Below are 21014 nucleotides of genomic sequence, written 5' to 3'. Positions count from 1 at the left end.
TATTATTATTATTATTATTATTATTACTACTACTACTACTACTACTACTATTATTATTATTATGCCCTTATTCCATCCATTTGTTTATATGCCTTCTAATTTATTTATTAGATAAGTTATTCCCTTTTTATATTTACGTATTTTTTCTTAATAAAATCTGATTTAAAATCAGTAAGCCCTTTAAGGGTTTTTCATCGACATCCTTTGTATGCCATACTAAGTGTAACATACTTAGAATTCATGGGTTATTCCCCTGTATTTGTTTTTAGTTAAACTCAAATCTATTTGTGACCCACCGTATCAAAGCGGTATTATGTCGGGATCCACTTGGTAAGGGAAATTGAATTCATAGCTACAAATATCCAACTTGGGTTTAATTTCTGTACGTTATCGTGGAGTATAAAGACTATTTCTTGCATTGCAAAAACTTCTAAGCTCCATTTTCTCATCATTCTATCTCTAAATTCACTTTTTGGGGTCTGAATCCTCCCGACATAATACCGTTTTGAGACGGAGGGTCACTTACGTGGTAGAGAAGTCACAGGGGCAGCTCTCGTTGTCTGTTCTTGAGGTGCAGGAGTACCAGCATCAGTTGCAGGATTAGGTCCTTGGGTGACTGGCTCCTTTGTTGCTTGTGGTGGTGGAGATTTAGTTGTAGGAGGTGGCGGTGGTGTCGTGGTGGTTGGTTTGGGGCATTCACCGGCATCGGCAGCAATGGGAACATTTGGGATGTTGCTGGGACCTCCGTTGGCCTTGCAGATGCTCTTGACCATGTCACAGTAAGACGGGAAAGTCTTTTTATTGACTTGGTTGGATGGACCGCATACCTGTCCTGATTGAAGAGAAAACAATATTTCAATTTTATTTAAAATGTAACATTCCTTCAAACATGTAGGGGCTAATTTTCGGTTGAGGAAGAAACCAATTTATGTCTCTGTGCAATATGACTGAATAGAAAAGAATCTTTAAATCATCTTCCAATGATTTTTAAAAAAGGACTATCAGTTTCGTTTCTCGCATACGATTTGACCAATGGTCTTCTGACGTTTAAGCAGATGACTCTCTTACTATGCTATATATGTCTCTATGTGGTCTTGTGGTATGACATCCGCTTTCGGATCGGAAGGTCCCGGGTTCGAGCCTCACGCTCGGCGCATAGTTGAGTCCTTGGAAAAGGCTCTCTACTCGCATTCGCTCACCGTACTCAGTTGTAAAATGAGTACCTGGCCGTTAACAGCGTTGTCTTTGTCCGAAAAATTGTAATATCGCCTGACTGGCGTCATGTCTGGTCCTACATGTTAAATGTTGCTGTCGACCAGGGACCCCTTGTAAAGCGCTTTGAGCATATTTAGTGGATATTGTTCTGTATAAAGCTCAATTTAAAAATAATATTTTTAATATGACATGTGTGGAAAAAAAGAAATGCACGTGTGAGGAATTCAACTTCATATGACACATGGAATATAAATCATGCATCACGTCATATCAAAATACAGTCGAAAACAATTATAAGAAATGTCCAAAACTAAACTAAAAACTAAATGTGACCCCTCTCCTCAAAACGGTATTAAGACGGGAAGATTAAGGTGCTGAAAATTAAATTTGTAGCCAGAAATATCAGACTTGCGTTGAGTTTATAAACTTTATTGAGGACAATGAATATCATATTTCAGGTTGCTAAATGCCAATCATAAATATTTTTGTCCAGTTTAACTTTAATTTGACTTTTTAGCATCTGGTTCATCCCGACATAATACAGTTTTGAGACGTTGGGTCACAAATTCTAATCGTATTTTAGTAATATTCAATGTCCATTTTTTTCTAATGATCAGAGAAATGTCTTAATTGGTGGATTATCCATTTCCCAAGCATGATTTTTTCCATGATGAAATTATTTTCCTATTCTTTCGATTCATTTTTCTACAACTGAATTCCAACTATGATATCCCTCAATTTGATTTTGCAGTGTAGATTGTGGCAGCCGAGCAAACAAAGACATATGTGACCCGTCGCCTATAAACGGTATTAAGTCGGGTTGGTTAAAATGTTGAACATTGAATTTATAGCCAGAAATATCAGATTTGTGTTGAGTGTGTATATTTTATTGAGGAGAATGGATACCGTGTTTTAGGGTGCTAATGCCAATAATTTATATTTTTGACCAGTTTGACATTTAATTCGGCTTCTAGGCATGTGGTTCGTTCCGACATAATATAAATAATGCCATTTTTAGACGATGGGTCACATATTACATGGTTGGGTTTAGGTCTAAATATTAATGACGCCAAGGAAAGTGCCAGAAGACAACAGAAAATACAAACTTCGCGGCGGCGATGGGGATTCGACCCGCGACCTTACTGGTACGACAACTCCACCTGGCCGGGGAGATCGTGACTCTACCGTATGAGCTATATCCACGAGTTATGCTAAATAAATGTTCATAATTGTAAACAGTGTTTATGTCCCTGCCACCCACCTTGTCACTGACCATGCTTAAAATTGCTTGATTATTGTGACAAGACAAGATATATCGTATTGCAGAGCCAACAAGCAAAACAATCACTTGGTTGGTTCACTGGCGCTGATATAACCTAAATGTGTTGCAAGCGCCGCAAAACCCTTAAAAACAAACAAATTGGTTGGTTCGTTGTTTGATTATTATCGGTACATTTTCAAATAATATCAAAATTCCTCGTTCATACCTTCACTGAGAGCTGGTGGTGGGGGAGGAATCTTTTCACAGAATTTTGGATCGTCGCAGCTTTTGGGAGGGGGTGGTGTTGAGGCACTGCCTGGAGACGAAAGCATTCCAACATTATTTACACGAAATCCTTTTAATTCGATAGATAGTAAAACATTTAATCTAATCGGAAGCTTAACAAAGGAAGAAAAAAACCCCATCCTTTGTAGTAAGATTAAGAGTTGACAACACTTTTTGTAAATCATGATAAAATTGAGCTTTAAAATGTGTTTTTATATAGCGCAATATCCACTAAATGTGCTCAAAGCGCTTTACAAGGGGCCCTTGGCCGACCATGTAGTATGAAACATGACACCTGTTGTTAGGCGATATTACAATTTTTTCTGACATAGACAACTTTGTTAACGGTCAGGTACTCATTTTACACCTCAGTACGGTGAGAGAATATTACGAGTAAAGAGTCTTTTCCAAGGACTCAACTATGCGCCGAGCGAGGCTCGAACCCAGGGTCTTCGGATCCAAAAGCTGATACACAAATATGTAGTAGTCAGCACGAGATCAGTAAATATTTAATAAATCTTTGTTACATCAACTAAGAGAATAAAGTGGGTCATTTAAGGTGGGGGGGGGGGGGGGGGGAGCGACATTAAAAATGATGAATTTTGACCCAGTTTGCTAAAATTAGATTTTTGGTGGGATGTTTTCATATGACCATTTATCTGCATAAAAAAAAGAATGAAATTATGTAACTTTTTTCAAGGGGAATAATCGAGTGATAAGTTTGAACTTAATTTTTAAAGTCTCTGATTAAAAAATAAAAAATCGGGCTTCTAGAGCCTCTTTATTTTCCTTTTTTCTACCTCTGGCCAAAACATTATAGCAATCGGTTGATAAACAAAAAAGCCTTTGACTTTTTAAGATTTGTTGTTTATTTTCAAATATGGCGTCGTTTCCATAGCAACGGGCAACTTTTTTCGAAAAAAAGTATATGCAATCATCCTTCCCATACATATACATTATGACTGTGCATAGGTGTTTAGGATATTTCATCAAATAAAAAAAAATGACCCTTTAGTGTCGCTCCCCCCTTAAAGAAATTGAATTAAATTCCCTTTATTTATCCATAGGGGAAATTTTATCTCGGGTCTATTCCAAGGGAAGACTGGAATAACCTAGGCGTCAGCCGCAGTGCAGCGTGCAAATTGAGCTAGGGCGAGGTGACTTGCTCAAGGCCACACAGCGCAGCAGCGGTGATCGAACTCGGTACCTTTCGGGTACGAAGCAAAGACGATACCCCTGAGCTACTCGATAGATTTCAGTATTAATCATCTGAATAGATAATATACTTATGTAATTAAAATATTGCTATCAAAACCAAATGATGCAGATTAACTCACTCAATCCTAGAAATTTTTTCTACTTTTCAAAATTAGAAAAATATATTCTTTTAAAAATGAGCGGGTAAAAACTACAGATATAGTCGGTGTTAGGGTTGAGTGAGTTAAATCGTAGCCATCGTTATGTTATAGCCTGATACTGAAATCCAAGCGGACAGGCAGTTTAACGTCATTTTTTGTTTTTTGCACCGCCTAGTGAGCTGTCGTTAATAGAGCTCATGGAAACACGTTATTTCATTGGTTGAACTATTGAATACAACTCACGATTTGTTTTCTTTTGTGGCAAAAGACTGGCATTTTGACGTCATTTTTGGTCAGTGTCAGGCCATAACTTTACGAAGGCCACGGTTAAATCCAAATAGCATAATATTGACAATGACTACTCACTGCCTGAGGTTGTTTCTCCTCCAGGTGCAGCTGTTGCTCCACCAGGGCCTTCTCCACTTCCAGGAGCAGTGGGGCCTGCACCTCCTGGGACAGTGGTCTGACTGCCTCCACTAGGATTGGTCGGCTCGACAGGAATGGAGGTTGGATCAACGTCTGTACATTCACCCTCTCTGATTCTTTCTTCTGGCAAAGGCAGATTATTCACGCAGTAATACTCAAACATAGCCTTGTAGCTTGGATACTCCTTGAGCTGTCCAGCTCCAACGTAGCAGAAGGGTGCTGGTTTGTCAGAGAATGGATCGCAGCGCTCTGGGTCATCGCACTCGAGGCAACACTTGGGCTGAGCAATAAAAATATCAACACCTGGAAGAGCAAAAATTATAAATAAGTAATTACCAGATATATCTTAATTACTTGGAATTTGCATCTTGTTTAGATAAAAAAATATTCCCGAATAAAACTGACGGTAATGACAGTTCACATTGAACTTGAAGAAAAAGTATTTCCATCAAACATTGACAGTTTATATTCAGAAGTAGAACACAAAATAAAAAAATATTGTTTTTGTAAATATATTTTGTGATACAAATCATCGTAAATTTATAAGTAATTTACATTAATATTACTATTATAGAAGCACTTTTACTCCTACTGTTGCTTTAATTTTTAATTTCATTTACTATATTGCTTTATAAAATTATGTAAATATAATATTTTTATAAAGTTTATTTATTCGTTCATGTAATTCAGGTTTGTAAAATCAATTTATGTATAAATTATTAAAGTTTATTTATCAATTTATTTGATTTGAATTAATATATTTTTATTTATTTATTTATTTATTTATCTATTTATTTATTTATATATTTACTTACATATATATATTTATTTATTTATTTATTCATTTATTTTAGTCAAAACCCAGAAAATGGGCTAGATAGAAGTGAAAACACAGGCACAACTGACCTGAATTGGGGTCACGTTCACATTCATCAGATAGACTATTGTACTTGAATCCAGCACAACATCTGCACTCGTAGGACCCTGGATTGTTGACACATCCGGCATTTGACCCACATCTAGCAAGGCCGCGTTGACATTCATCAACGTCTGAAATAAGATAAGATAAGATGAATTTTATTAATCCAAAACAGGAAATTACATTTTGTTTTACATGGCTCAAAATAAAAGATAAAATATTTAGCTGGATAGGTGATTATACGACATAACAATAACAATGTAACAAAGGTAGTTGGCATTTAAGTGCCATAGGAAACATTCAGATCATTAATTCTCACACATTCATTCTCGCACTCGCTCTTATATTTACGTTCTCCCTCATCAATTAATGATGTCAGAAATAATGGTAATAATAATAAATGAAAATCATTAAAACTACATAACTAAATAAATGACATTTGATAATTCAGCTGCCTATAATAATTTATACAATAAATACAATAATATACGATTTATAATGAATGTGAAGAGAGAGAGAGAGAGAGAGAGAGAGAGAGAGAGAGAGAGAGAGAGAGAGAGAGAGAGAAAGAGCTAATTTTTAATTACTTACTCCCATGTAAAATTTTCCAGCGGAGACACATATAAACTTTTTATATCACATTCTTCTACAATCCCTATAGATAGTATTCGCTTGGCTAAGAAGCTCAAAATATTGCCATCCGGAAGTATAACGGACCAACACACAAAACTATGTGTAACCTTAAACGTTTATAGTCTGGATAATACAGTTAAGTGAGAATTACTCAAAAACGTGAATGGCAGAAAACAATAACAAAGTCCCGAGTGACGTCATCTTCGTTCTATCTATAAGGACAGTAATACACGGAACAGTTTAAAATATATCACCAAAAGGCTCCAAAATGAATGAATCATTTCAAAACTCAGATCGACAGAAAGCTCCAAATCTTCAAATATTATGAATTTGATAAATACGTTTTAAATTTATATATTTGTGACCCATCGTCTCAAAACGGTATTATGTCAGAACGCACCACATGCCTAAAAGCCGAATTAAATGTCAAACTGGTATCCATACTCCTCAATAAAACATACACACTCAACACAAATCTGATATTTCTGGCTATAAATTCAATGTTCAACATCTTAACCAACCCGACTAAATACCGTTTTGAGGCGAAGGGTCACGATTGTTTACGATGTCAACGGTATTATTATCATATCTGTGAAATTTTGACTGAAAATTTTCTTAGTATTTTTTCACAGGGTATTGGAAGGCCTTTGAGCTATGCAACCCGTGTCATGATATCTTATGTTAAGTCATGTTAAAGGATTTGAAACAGTATGAAATGAAGCAAAACATGAAGAGTGACATAATACCTATTTCAGACTGAAAAAGATGAAACCTCGTGAATTGTTTGTACTAATCATTATTTAAGAAAGGCATCACATATTTCAAATGTTTGCAACAATTTTATATTATGCGATTTTTTTTTACATCTACTTTAAAAGTATCACAATTGGATTCAACAGTCGTGACGTCACTTCCCTCGGTGTGACGCATAGTATCTTAATAACTAGTTCTAAACTATTGGAACTATGGCGGACGCCCTTATGAAATTCTTCTCCGACGAGCATAAAAGTGTATCCAGAGGAGAAAAACATTATAAATCTGATCATGTTTTGACTTTTTTTTTTACATTCTGATAACATGACATGTGAAAAAGTTATAGCCAGCACGAAGAATAAAAAGTACCTATTTTCTTTTAGAACCAAGCTGCTGATTGCTGGGCGGGTGTGACATCAGACTATTGATTGAATCTTATTCCAATGGGTGTTCATGTATGGACATTCTCATAAACTGAGTAATGATATCTAGATAAATTACAATGGGAGCGATCTATATTCGGGTTTTCGTCCAAACAAGTCACCAATCACATGATTTGTTGCTGTCCAATGATTGGATATTTCTTAACAAATGTCAACACGCTGCTTTGTTTACAAAAGTTGTAAACATACCCTTATGTCAAGCTGACAAAATGACCAATCGTGATGTTAGATATTTCAAAAGCTGTGAACATTTTTAACTATGAAAACATTTTGAAAACATTTTGCAATGTGACCAGTGACCTCGAGCAAATGGGAAAGTTAATAGAGATCAACCCCATTGTTTACCTTTGCATTCTCCTTCAAAGGCCTCAAATCCTAAAGCACAAGAACATTTAAATGATCCTGGAATGTTTTCACACTTTTCAACGCTCAAGTCGCAGTCATGTTTGTTTTCTGTACATTCGTCCACGTCTAAAAATAGACAAAATATCAAAGCATATAGTATAATTTGCGCTTAGAGGAAAAGAAGGAATGAGTGATTAAATTAATAACAATTGAGAGGAGAATAAAAATGGGGATTATATTAGACATTATATATATATATATATATATATATATATATATATATATATATATATATATATATATATATATATATATATATATATATATATATATATAAATCTTTCTGATCTCTCTCATGATTTCCGTAAAGAAAATGAACGCTAATTGTTTCACAATAATTTTTTTTTCGAATGCTTGACATTCCATCTCTAATACAACAAACAAACAAACAAAAATGAATGCTGAAAGAAGTAAATACAGAAGCACCAAATACTAGATAATTTACGGGTTGCAGGAATTATAAATGGAAAGAAATGTATTCTTTGATTTAGAAGTCTTCTCATTCAATATCGTAATATGAAATCAAAGTAAGTAAAATCCTATATAAAATCGACGATTTAACATATCTTGACTACTTCCTTTTTCGTCAAACTAAAACTCTATTTTATCATCATATTTGTAAATATGTATATACACACATACGCAAATATATATATATATATACATAAACACCAATTTACCCAAACCAATTTTAATGTTTACATATCATAGACATAAAATCTATTTTTAAAAAAGACGTTGCTCGCTCACCAACACAATCCGTACAGTTGGAGATGTATCCGTCCTTACATTTACATGTAGTCTCTTGGAATCCTTCGGAATTAGTTTTTGTGTAACATACCTTTGTCTCATCTTCATCATCTATTAATAAAAATAACAATAACTACAACATTAATGATAACAACAAAAACAATAATAATAATAACATTAATGATAATAATAATAATAATAATAATAATAATAATAATAATAATAATAATAATAATAATAATAATAATAATAATAATGATGATGATGATGATGATGATGATGATGATGATGATGATGATGATGATGATGAGGATGATGATGATGATGATGATGATGATGATGATGATGATGATGAGGAGGAGGAGGAGGAGGAGGAGGAGGAGGAGGATGATAAAAGCATTGAAATAGAGATTTAACATGTTACAAGATATGTAAGAACATAATATTAGTAATCACATTACCAAATAATAAAAACAATATTGACTTGTCCTATAATATATTGTCATAGAGTTTCCCTGACTGGCTGTGTAATTCAAATCGCTCTAATGTACAAGCAAATTGCCTAAGACTGAAGAATTCATATAGTGCAATATCCACTAAACATGCTCAAAGCGCTGTACAAGGGGCCCCTAGACAATATCAACACTTAACATGTAGGCAACTCATGACGCCTGTTAGACGATATTACAATATTTGCCCGACAGATATAATGCTGATAAGGACCAGATACTCATTTTACACCTGAGTATGGAGCGAGAATGTGAGTAAAGAGTCTTTTCCAAGGACTCAACCATGCGCCTCACAGAGCGATTCTCAAACTCTGGACCTTCCAGTCCATAGTCAAGACTCATACCGCTTGACCACATAGCCACACTTATGAACCGTTAGGCCATTAAAAAAAAATTGCCTAAACAGAATATTTGATCTGACCTTTGTATTCAATAGGCCATATAGATAATATGACTTTCCCTTAACTTTTTTTGGAGCTTTTCTTATATAGCGCATTATCCACTAAGCGTGCTCAAAGTGCTTTACAAGCGGTCCCTGTCCAATAGCAACATTTAACAATTAGGACAAGACATGACGCCTGTAAGGCGATATTATAATTTTTTTCGGACAGCAACAACGCTGCTAACGACCAGGTACTCATTTTACACCTGAGTACGGTGAGAGAATCTGAGTAAAGAGCCTTTTTCCAAGAACTCAACTATGCGCCAAGCGAGGCTCGAACCCAGGACCTTCTGATCCGAAAGCGAGTGTCATACCACAAGGCCACATGGCCGCCCGTACTGACCTGGATTCTTGCATCCATTGGGCATTTCAGCATCTCCAAAGTAACCTTCCTCACAAACACACGTAGGACCATTTTCTGTCATTTCGCATGTGGCATGGGCACTACAAGCCATTGGAATCTCCTCTAGGTTATGATTGCCCAGACAGATGAATTTCATGGAGCAGTTCAGGGTGACAAACACACTATCTTTCTGGATAATTTGAAATGAAATATGAATCATTTTTTAAAAAACGATCACTATGTTTTGATAGTTAAATCAGTCTTAATTCTTTTATCGTAAATAAAATGACCCACAAAACAGCTCATTTTAATCGTAGAGAAAATAACAAAGTTAATATCTCATAATTTATTTGCTAACGTTATAAACATAGGGGGGGGGGGGGGGGCCGAAGTGGCCGAGTGGTTAAGTCACTGCAATGTGACTCGGAAGGTCCCGGTTTCGAGCCCCGCTTCAATCACTGTCGTGTTTTTTTCCTACCCTCCTGGGTAAGATTATCAATCCCCAATTTGCTCACTTGAACAACATGGGTGATTCCTGTTGATGCCATACATCTTGTTTGATGAATTATCTATATTCCTTCGTGGAATGCCTAAGCGACGATATCCTATGATCTCGTGGCAGTAGGGCATACATTTTTATAAACATGGACAAAGAGTGTAAGGACTCAACTTTGCATCACTCAGAACCCAGGACATTCCACTCCAAAGACGCGTATCATACCGTAAGACCACGTAGCCGAATCGTCGACTAATTAATTAATTAAAAAATCGATGCCCTTCCGCCACGACATCATAAGATATCGTCGCCTAGGCATTCTACGAAAGAATATAGATATTTCGTCAAACAGGATGTCTGATGTCAATAGGAATCACCCATGTTGTCCAAGTGAGCAAATTGGGGGTTAATAATCTTGCTCAAGGGAAAAAAAACGAAAGTGCCAGAAGCGAGAGGCTCGAACCCAGGACCTTCCGGGTCACAGTGTAATGCCTTAACCACTCGTCCACTTCGCCCCCTGTCTATTAATATAAAATAAAATAAATTGAGATTTTATATAGCCACTTAACGTGCTCAAACCGCTTTACGAGGGTCCCTGACCAACAGTAACACTTAACTTGTAGAACGAAACATGACGTCTGTTAGGCGATATTACAATTTTTTTCGGACAGAGACAACGCTGTTAACCTGTCAGGTACTCATTTTACACCTGAGTACGGTGACAGAATATGAGTAAAGAGCCTTTTCCAAGGACTCAACTATGCCCTTAGCGAGGCTCAAACACAGGACATTCCGATCCGAAAGCTAGTGTCATACCACAAGACCATATAGCCGCACTTTAATTATTTTTTTTTTTAAAGTACGTACTGGAATGTAGAGTCCATCCATGACAAGGCATCCGCATTCTTCCTCTGGGACACATTGTCCTCCACTCAGCTTATATCCGTCTTCACAGCCACAAGCAAATCCTCCCATACCGGGGTTGTTTTCACCATCATCTACTACGGGGTTGCTACACATGTCTGGCACCAGGGTTCCTTGGTACTCAAAAGACATATCGGCACCGTTACAATCTGAAGAAAAACAAAACAAAACAATACAAAACCCAGGTATTAACGAATAAAAATTGAAATTGAGCTTTTTAATAAATCAATATCAACTAAACGTGCTCAAAGCGCTTTACAAAAGGTCCCTGACCAACAGCAACACGTAACATGTAGAACGAAACATGACGCCTGCTAGGCGATATTATTTTTTTTTTTCGGACAGAGACAACGCTGCTAACGGCCAGGTACTCATTTTACAACTGAGTAAGGTAAGAGAATGTGCGTAAAGAGCCTTTTCCAAGGACTCAACTATGCGCCGAGCTAGGCTTGAACCCAGGACCTTCCGATCCGATAGCGAGTGTCGTATCACTAGACCACTTATCCGCTCGGTGAAAATCTTTTTTTGTTATCATGCAGGCTTATGTATGGTTCCGTCTGCGGAAAATTATTTGGCACAAAATGAGTAACGACGATTGCCAAAATAAAATCAAAAACCAAAAAAAAAGATCCCCCCAAAAACCCAAAAAAAAAACAAACAAACAAACAAACAAACAAACAAAAAAGAAGAACTTGAGCATTTATATCGCGCAATATCCACTAAGCGCTGTACAAGGGATCCCTGGCCACCAACAACACTAACGTGGGACAACACATGGTGCCTGTTAGGCAACTGTTCATAGCCAGGTACTAGTTGTACACTGGGTGAGAGAATGTGACTAAAGATCCTTTTACAAGGACCTCAATATGCACCGCTCAGAAAAGGACTCCATACCCAGGACCTTCTGATCTCACGACCACATAGCCGCTGAAGATGGAAGAATAATAAAAACTTGATACCCCTACAGCCTAATAGTTTGTATTTCACTTGACTTCATTTTTGTGGCTATCATGTGGTCTAGTGGTATGACACTCGCTTTCGGATTGGAAGGTCCTGGGTTCAAGCCTCGGTCGGCGCATAGTTGAGTTCTTGGAAAAGGCTCTTTACTCACATTCTCTCACCGTACTCAGGTGTAAAATGAGTACCTGGTCGGTAACAGCTTGTCTCTGTTCGAAAAAAAATTATAACGTCGCCTTACATGCCTTATACTTTGTCCTAAATGTTAAATGTTGCTGTTGGACAGGGACCCCTTGTAAATCGCTTTGAGCATGTTTAGTGGATATTGCGCTATATAAAAGATCAATTATTTTTTATATTATTTAATCAATTAGTATTACTCACATCCAACACACATATCCCTGATACGGTGCACAAACGCATCAAGCGCTGTTCCTACTTCACATTCACCAAGAATTGCAGTTTCCAAATAAGTACAGTAGTCTATATTCGCGTAACAAAGATCCTCACGACATTTCCACTGGAATAAAAAAAATATATAAAAATTAATAATACAATTTTAAATAAGTGACAAAGTTATTTCTTGAGTTATTAATGGGCATGATCTATATTGCATTTTTATGTGCCCGAGGTCAATGGTCACATTGCAAAGTGTGCTCAAAATGACCCACATAGTGAAAAGTGTTCACAGTTTGAGAATATCCAACGTTACAATTGGTCATTTTGCTCAGCATGACTCCTGAGTATATTTACAACTTTCATAAACAAAGCAGCGTGTTTACATACATTGAGAAATGTCCAATCGTTGCACAGCAACAAATCATGTGATCGATGACAAGGTTGGACGAAAACATGAATATAGATCGCTCCCATTGATAATGTATAGCAAATAGATAAAAAGCGAAATGAGGATATCCAGAACGAGGCTAAGTCTATAGGTAGTTCGAAGATGCCGTCATTCAGGTCTTTGTTATTGTTTTTTGCCATCCACGTTTATGAGTAATTCTCACTAAACTGTATTAACCAGACTATAAACGTTCATAGATACACACAGCTTTGTGTGTTGGTCCGTTATACTTCCGGATGGCAATATTATGAGCTTCTTAGCCAAGCGCATACTATCTATGGGGATTGTAATTGACACAATAGTAAACGGTATGCAACATTTCTAGGTCATGTGATGAGAAGAGAGGGACTGGAAAAACTGAGTGTGACCGGAAAGTTAACAGAAAAGAGAGTTCCTGGAAGTAAAACCAAACACTAGAGGTGCCTAAATGAGTCAATAAAATGGAGAGAAAGATAAAGGGAGTAAATTTGACTATAAATAATCCAACATCACAAACCAAACGAAATTCCAGTACTTGAAAAAGGCCAAAGGCTGAAACGTCGTTTGTTTTGTGTTATTTCCTTATGTATGAGTCAAAATTACTCCCTTTATCTTTCTCTCCAATTCCTGGAAGACAGAGAGCGAAAATTATAATGGATTTCCTAACAGAATAGCTGGGAACGGAAAGAAACAGCGAAACCTGATCAGAGCAGCAACAACCAAAAAGAGAGGACTGGAGAGTCATGACTGCCAATGTTATCAAGCAGGCCACAAGATGACGATGATAGCAAAATGGAGAATGAATACACACATAAGGAACAATCCGATTCCACAATCAATATTTTAAGCCATGCTAGATGTAAAAAAAATGGAAAGTTGAAAGTCGAGGGTTTTGGTAGGGCACTCAGGTATGGTACAGAAGGGGTTTGGTAGGGCACTCAGGTATGGGACAGAAGGGGTTTGGTAGGGCACTCAGGTATGGGACAGAAGGGGTTTGGTAGGGCACTCAGGTATGGGACAGAAGGGGTTTGGTAGGGCACTCAGGTATGGGACAGAAGGGTTTTGGTAGGGCACTCAGGTATGGGACAGAAGGGGTTTGGTAGGGCACTCAGGTATGGGACAGAAGGGGTTTGGTAGGGCACTCAGGTATGGGACAGAAGGGGTTTGGTAGGGCACTCAGGTATGGGACAGAAGGGGTTTGGTAGGGCACTCAGGTATGGGACAGAAGGGGTTTGGTAGGGCACTCAGGTATGGGACAGAAGGGGTTTGGTAGGGCACTCAGGTATGGGACAGAAGGGGTTTGGTAGGGCACTCAGGTATGGGACAGAAGGGTTTTGGTAGGGCACTCAGGTATGGTACAGAAGGGGTTTGGTAGGGCACTCAGGTATGGGACAGAAGGGGTTTGGTTCAAATTTGTTAAGACGCTTAAGATTCTCTTCCCCCGCAAAAATTCTGTCCCATGTGAAATTTGGAAATAATAGGAAAATGCATTGAAGTGATAAAGACCTAATTACGTCTTGTTTTTTTTTCTTGGAAAAAAATCGATAAAAAGAGGAAGTGAGCATGGTAAGATATATGACAGGTGATCAATCACGTTGTTTCCAATGGTATATAGTTCCAACCCTCTCATTGGAAAACCCTATCATTTCTTAGTAAATACGTAATCTTTGAATAATGCTTTGAACGCGTTGAATAAAAATATTATTCAAGGATTGCAGAATATTTGCTCACATTTTATTGGTGTGAAATAAGGTGCAAATGACAGCGGATTGGCAATTAAAAAATAGTGTTTTAGTGCGCATGAATACAAATCCAATGTTTTTGTTTTTTGGTCATATTGTCATTCAAACAGAAGGAGAAAGATACAAATTATGGTGAATAGAAGTACTTAAATCATACCATTGGGTCACAAAATATCTGATAATCTTACTTGGAAGGTGGAATAAAAGTATTCTTTTATTTCTTTGTATTTATTAAACTCGTTATGTTTTTATCGTAAAATAACACATACTCGCAAGCTCGCTGTGTTGATATGAAAGAATCGTATACTATATAATTCCCATGATCCCATTGGTTCTGATGTAAATGAATGCATGGTTATACTCCGTGACGCATTTTTAAAAAAGTAGTGGGCCTTCAGAGGCATAAGGCCCATAGAGCCAGAGTTTATCTTGGTTTCTATAATATGAAACAGACAATAGTTATTGCTTGCTACCCTTTAGATAAGACACTATTCTATTGTAAAGTTCTTTCCATCAGATATAACTGACCCAAATACACAATCACTGCTGAGTGGACAAGGAAGCCTTAAAAAATATCGACCCGGGATCAATCTCATACCTTTTGATTGCATCTGAATCAAACGCTCTACCAACTGAGCTATGTGTTCCAATGATTCAGTTGGTAGAGCATTCGTGTCACACTCAAAGGGTCCGATATCAGTCCTGGTCGAGATATTTGTGACTCTTCGCCTCAAAACGATATTAAGTCGGGTTGGTTAAGATGTTGAAAATCGAATTTATAGCCAGAAACATCAGACTTGTGTTGAGTTTATATGATTTATTGAGGAGAATGGCAGCCATATTTTAGGGTGCTAATGCCAACAATTTATATTTTTGACCAGTTTTAACATTAAAGTAGGCTTTTAAGGATCTGGTTCGTTCCGACATACTACTGTTCTGACCCCCTGTCCATTCAGTAGTGGCTGGGTGAGTATCTAGATGGTTAGCTCGTCAAAAGTACTTTGCTACAGACTAACATCCTATCAAAAGGATGACAAGCAATTGCTTTTGTCCATTTCATGCCATAGGAACCAGGACAAATAAACTCCAGCTCAATGAGCCTATAGGCTCAGGAGTACTAGGCCTACCTATTTACAAAGAAAACCACAAACAATATTATACTCTGCTGTCAAAGAAAATGTAGATCCATATGGGTTCAGATCTTTAAAAAGTGCGTAATTTCAAATATATATTTCCTCAACGTAGAGAAGAGAAAGAGGAGGAGAAAAGGAAAAGAAAAAGAGGATAAGGGTAGGCTAAGAAAAAAAGGAAACAACGTAATAGCTATTTCTGACAGTGTGATCTCCAGTGCCACAGCAAATTCAATTGTATGATGAAATATATTTTTTAAAGCAAACAATAATAAAAGCACGGATATCATCAACTTGAAAAATAATGATAGATTTCCTTACGTATTCAAATGTGCAGATTTCACTGAGAGCGAGACAGAATGCCATAACATCATCCTCACAGAAATTGTCGATAACAGGTGTTGGAATAGGAGTGGTTGGTGGTGGTTGGGTGGTTGGTGGTGGTGGTGGTGGTTGGGTGGTTGGTGGGGGTGGTGGTTGGGTGGTTGGTGGTGGTGGTGGTTGGGTGGTTGGTGGGGGTGGTGGTGGTTGGGTGGTTGGTGGTGGTGGTGGTGGTTGGGTGGTTGGTGGGGGTGGTGGTTGGGTGGTTGGTGGTGGTGGTGGTGGTTGGGTGGTTGGTGGGGGTGGTGGTGGTTGGGTGGTTGGTGGTGGTGGTGGTTGGGTGGTTGGTGATGGAGGAGGTGGTTGGGTGGTTGGTACTGGTGCTGGTTCAGTAGTTGGAGGTGGTGGAGGTGTGGTTGGTTCTGGGACATGATCAATACTGCATTGGCTGTAAAAGAAAGATAAGAATATCTTTTTTAATTTCCAGATTTTATATATACAAAACCTCTCAAAGTTTTAAAGCATAATTCATATATCAAATCTATATTACATTTCTCCAAAAAAAAAAAAAAATCATTGTTTCCAATGGCACTGAGATGGCCAGTAAAATAACGTAATGCGATGTAACATGACTATGAAGGATAGACTACCACTTTCAGATTAAAAAAAAAGTTTTTGCTTCCCTACGTCAAGATCATCTTCCTTTGGGAGTTAAGTTTTAAAAGGTGGGATCTCCTCCGTTTCCCAAAATTTTTCGTTGGAGAGGGTGAACAGTATTGTTGATGATATTATTTGAGTCAAACTATTAAATCCTATCGTTCCAATAGATGACAATGGTTTCTGCGTGAAAGATTTATCCTGTGTTAACTACTGTTGTCAGGCGCCTTACTATTCTATGTATATTTAAATATTAAGTATTAATTGGTTGAACGTAGAATGTTCACCTTGGGTCGTTCATGTATTTTCCAGAGAGGTACTGCTCTTGTTCATCTGTAAGTATGATAGCTTCATTGGGGCCTGGTGGTGAATAGGTACACATACCACATCCCATGGCAGCATATTGCGATGATACTTCAATCTGTCAAGTTATATATATACATATATCTATATATATAACAAAATGGTTTATTATCAGTATTTAATAGGTAAACTTTCCAACAATCAGGGCAGCATAATGCGATGATACTTCATTCTATCAAGTTATAGATAATACAAAATGGTTTATTACCATTATTTAATAGGTACACCTTCCATATACCAGGGCAGTATATTGTGATTATACTTCAGTCTATCAAGTTATAGATAATACAAAATGGATTGTTATCAATATACAAACGTAAGTAATTGAGAATATAAAAATGTAAAGGCTAGTCAATTTCAATAATCTATTAATAGATAATAAAATTATTCGGCTCTATAATACACAGGAAGATCCGAGTTTGGGTTTCAATGAATAATGTCTCATATTGAGGAATATAAGTTGTACTGAATGGTATTGATACATTTGATCAAATCAAAACCATAATGGCTGCATAGCATTTGATTTGTACAAATACTGTGCGGATTCCAGCATAAATCACACACACACACATACACACATACACACACACACACACATATATATATATATATATATATATATATATATATATATATATATATGAAATCATGTAAAAGAAGACAAAAGTGAATGTTAGTGAAATATAGTAACTAAGCATGTTTGTTTGTAAAATGGTAAAAACTACAAAATATAAAGAAGCGTTGTGGCGTTGCTTCAATTTTAATACTTCCTACCGAAGTTTTGAGTCATAGAAAATAGATTTATAATGACTCCCTGTCATTTTATTTCATAACTTGTTGAAGCAATTTACTAGGGAACCAAAAGTTCATCTCTTTATTTATTTTTGGTTTTGTTTAATTCAAAGCATGTCATTATCAACTGAAGTGTATGTTTGACTAGAGGATAGATGAAAACAAAACAATATATTTTTGCACTTTTGCATGTGGATTCTTTATGCTTTGATTACTCAATAGGGAATGAGATTAGCGGAAGAGTAGCGTCCCTTGATTGGAAGTAACGAGCGGAAAAGTTATTAGAGAGAGAACGTCATGTTGGTTGTGCGGCATGAGACACTTCAATGGGAAAACACAGAGGACAAGACTTATCTACCTGTTACTCCGTCCTCTGTAAAATATTGTTCAATCAAAAATAGCAAGAGATGGTTGTTTCCTGATACTACTCATGGTAGATAATTAAAAAGAACGACTTCGTTTTACAGTACCTATATACATAGGCACGAAAAAATATCTTGCTTTAGATTACGTCATGTCATAAAGTGATATTTAGGTCGAAGAAAAATCACAAACGAAGTGAACTAAAAACATAATGTAACCACAAATGATTGAGAATCAGAAATAAATTGACAATGGGAGGATAACAACTTACTCCAATCTAAGAATGTACCAGGATCATTAAGTCATATAAAATCAAGTTTTTGTTTTCTTTTTTTTAAACTTTTTTTGAACTTATTTATTTGTTTATTTATTTATTTATTTATTTATTTATTTATTTATTTATTTATTTATTTATATATTTATTCAATACTTTTTTAAAGGTCAATATCCCTATACCTGTTTATTGTCGTATCTAAACGATGGAGATAAATTTAAACTGGTAAAGAGACGACAAACATTGGGTGTCTCCCATTCTGGAGGTTTAAAAAAAAACAAATAAAATTTAAAATAAAGAAAAACTTACTCCAAAGTGGACCGGGAATGTTACTCCAAATCTGAAAACTCTGTCAAAATGCTGTACGACCAAAATGTTTGGTGGGGCGAAGATGAAATTTGTTCTGACACTAAGACATCCAAAGCCAAGATCATGCACATCCAAACTGCTAGCACTATCACCATACTGAAAAGAGAAGAGAATATGTTAACAATTCCTAGGGGTAAAAATGTAAGTTATCCTCCTCCTCTAGGTTCCATGCCTGGTCCAGGCTTCGGATACTGCATGAATTATCTCTCTCTATTCCTCCCTGTCTCTTGCTTTTTCAAACAGCTCTTGGATTGTTAGGTTGGTGAAGCCCTTCAGTTGGTCTATGAGTGTTTTTCTTTGTCTCCCCCGGGCGCGTTTACCAGGTATTTTTCCACAACTTGCCAGGTATTCATTTTTATCTTTCCTTACTATGTGTCCGAAAAAGGATAGTTGTCGATCCGCTATTAAGGGCATTAGTTTCCTTTGTTGGTATGTTTGTTTTAGCACTTCTTCGTTCGTTTTGTGTGCAGTATACGATATTCTCTGCATCCTTCTCAAGCACCACATTTCAAAAGCTTCAATGTTCTTTTGTGTTTCTGCATTTGTAGTCCAGCTTTTGCATCCGTATAACAAGATTGGCCACACGTAGCACTTCAAGACTCGGAATCTAATCCCGAACGACATCTGTTTGTTTTTCAAAATGTTTCCCAGGTCCATGAAGGCCTGTTTGGCTTGAGTTATTCTTGCTCGTATGTCTCGGTTACATCTTCCATCTGTTGTCACTATTGAACCTAGGTATTTCAAACTTTCTACGTTGGTAAGTTGCTCGCCGTGAATCGTTATATTGCAGGTGTTGTTGTTTTCGGGGGTTTTCTGTATTACCATGCATTCCGTTTTGGGGATATTCACTTCCATTCCCTTGGCTTCACTATCTACTACCACTTTGTCAACAATCTTTTGAAGTTGGATTTCTGATGTTGCAATGAGTACCGTATCGTCTGCGTATCTTATATTATTTATGTTGTGACCTCCTACTTTTATTCCCTCCATATTAGTTATGCCCCTCATGATTGTTTCTTGGTATAGATTAAACAGATCTGGTGAGGCAACACACCCTTGACGGACTCCTTTCTTAATAGGAATGGAATTTCCTGTAGAGTTTCCGATTTTGATAGATGCCTGCTGGGTGTAGTATAATGTTTGCATGAGTCTGAGGTCTTTCTCATCAGCGCCAATGGAGTGCAGTTGTTTTAGTATTTCTTCGTGGCGTACTCTATCAAAAGCTTTTTTGTAGTCGACAAAACAGAGGTATAGTGGGGTCTGAACCTGTATAGCTCTTTCACTTAAAACACGGAGGAGGTATATTGCGTTCCTTGTCCCTCTGTCAGGTTGGAATCCATATTGTTCTTCTGCGATTTCGGGGTTAATCTTATTCCTTAGCCTGTTGATAATTATACGCAACAGTATTTTGTTGATGTGGCTTATTTAAGTTATCAGCATGTAAATAAAACCTATTTTTATGGTGACTCTCAATTAACTAAATTTAATTATGGAATGGAATTAGTTTTAAAAAACACGAACATTTATATATATATATATATATATATATATATATATATATATATATATATATATATATAGAGAGAGAGAGAGAGAGAGAGAGAGAGAGAGAGAGAGGGGGGGGGGGGGGGGGGAGAGCGTGTGTTCCCAGATTTATATGCTCAAAGCTCCTATTAACAATTCTTTGCTCGTAAATAAAAACACTATTTTATGCTGTTTCTCAATTAACGACATGTAAATATTGAATAGAATTAATTGATAAAAACACCAACATTTATAGGCCTAGCGTGTGTCCCGATATATATATATATATATATATATATATATATATATATATATATATATATATATATATATATATATGTATATATATATATGCACAAAGCTCCTATTAGGCATCTTTTATTTGTAATGACACTCGCAATTTCCATCCCTGCTTATATCTAGTTAGTCATTCACACCTGATTTGAGTGGGATAATATGTGTAAAGTGCCTTATCCAAGGACCCAACGTCGGAACCAAAATTCTCCACGATCCTTGTCACCCATCCCACCACTG

At 36.7% G+C, this 21014-nt stretch overlaps 1 protein-coding gene across 1 annotated transcript in view; it reads right to left on the bottom strand.

The window, feature by feature from the left end:
* The window catches only part of LOC144966211 (uncharacterized), a 119460-nt gene that overhangs the window by 4646 nt on the left and 93800 nt on the right, over positions 1 to 21014 (bottom strand). Inside the window, exons 67-78 of the mRNA XM_078902392.1 lie at positions 18897 to 19052; positions 17083 to 17216; positions 16139 to 16586; positions 12504 to 12639; positions 11106 to 11311; positions 9743 to 9932; positions 8449 to 8559; positions 7639 to 7764; positions 5452 to 5595; positions 4486 to 4848; positions 2703 to 2792; positions 527 to 832 (exon numbers count right to left, since the gene is read on the bottom strand). Coding sequence (XP_078758518.1) covers positions 527 to 832; positions 2703 to 2792; positions 4486 to 4848; positions 5452 to 5595; positions 7639 to 7764; positions 8449 to 8559; positions 9743 to 9932; positions 11106 to 11311; positions 12504 to 12639; positions 16139 to 16586; positions 17083 to 17216; positions 18897 to 19052 — 2410 coding nt within the window. The remainder of the gene's footprint in view (positions 1 to 526; positions 833 to 2702; positions 2793 to 4485; positions 4849 to 5451; positions 5596 to 7638; positions 7765 to 8448; positions 8560 to 9742; positions 9933 to 11105; positions 11312 to 12503; positions 12640 to 16138; positions 16587 to 17082; positions 17217 to 18896; positions 19053 to 21014) is intronic.

This window comes from Berghia stephanieae, chromosome 1, assembly GCF_034508935.2.
Source record: "Berghia stephanieae isolate SIO BIC M18660-M18661 chromosome 1, UCSD_Bste_1.3, whole genome shotgun sequence".
NCBI classification, from domain to species: Eukaryota; Metazoa; Mollusca; class Gastropoda; order Nudibranchia; family Aeolidiidae; genus Berghia; species Berghia stephanieae.
Note: the sequence above shows the minus strand (reverse complement) of the source record. Positions and strands in the feature narration are given on the sequence as shown.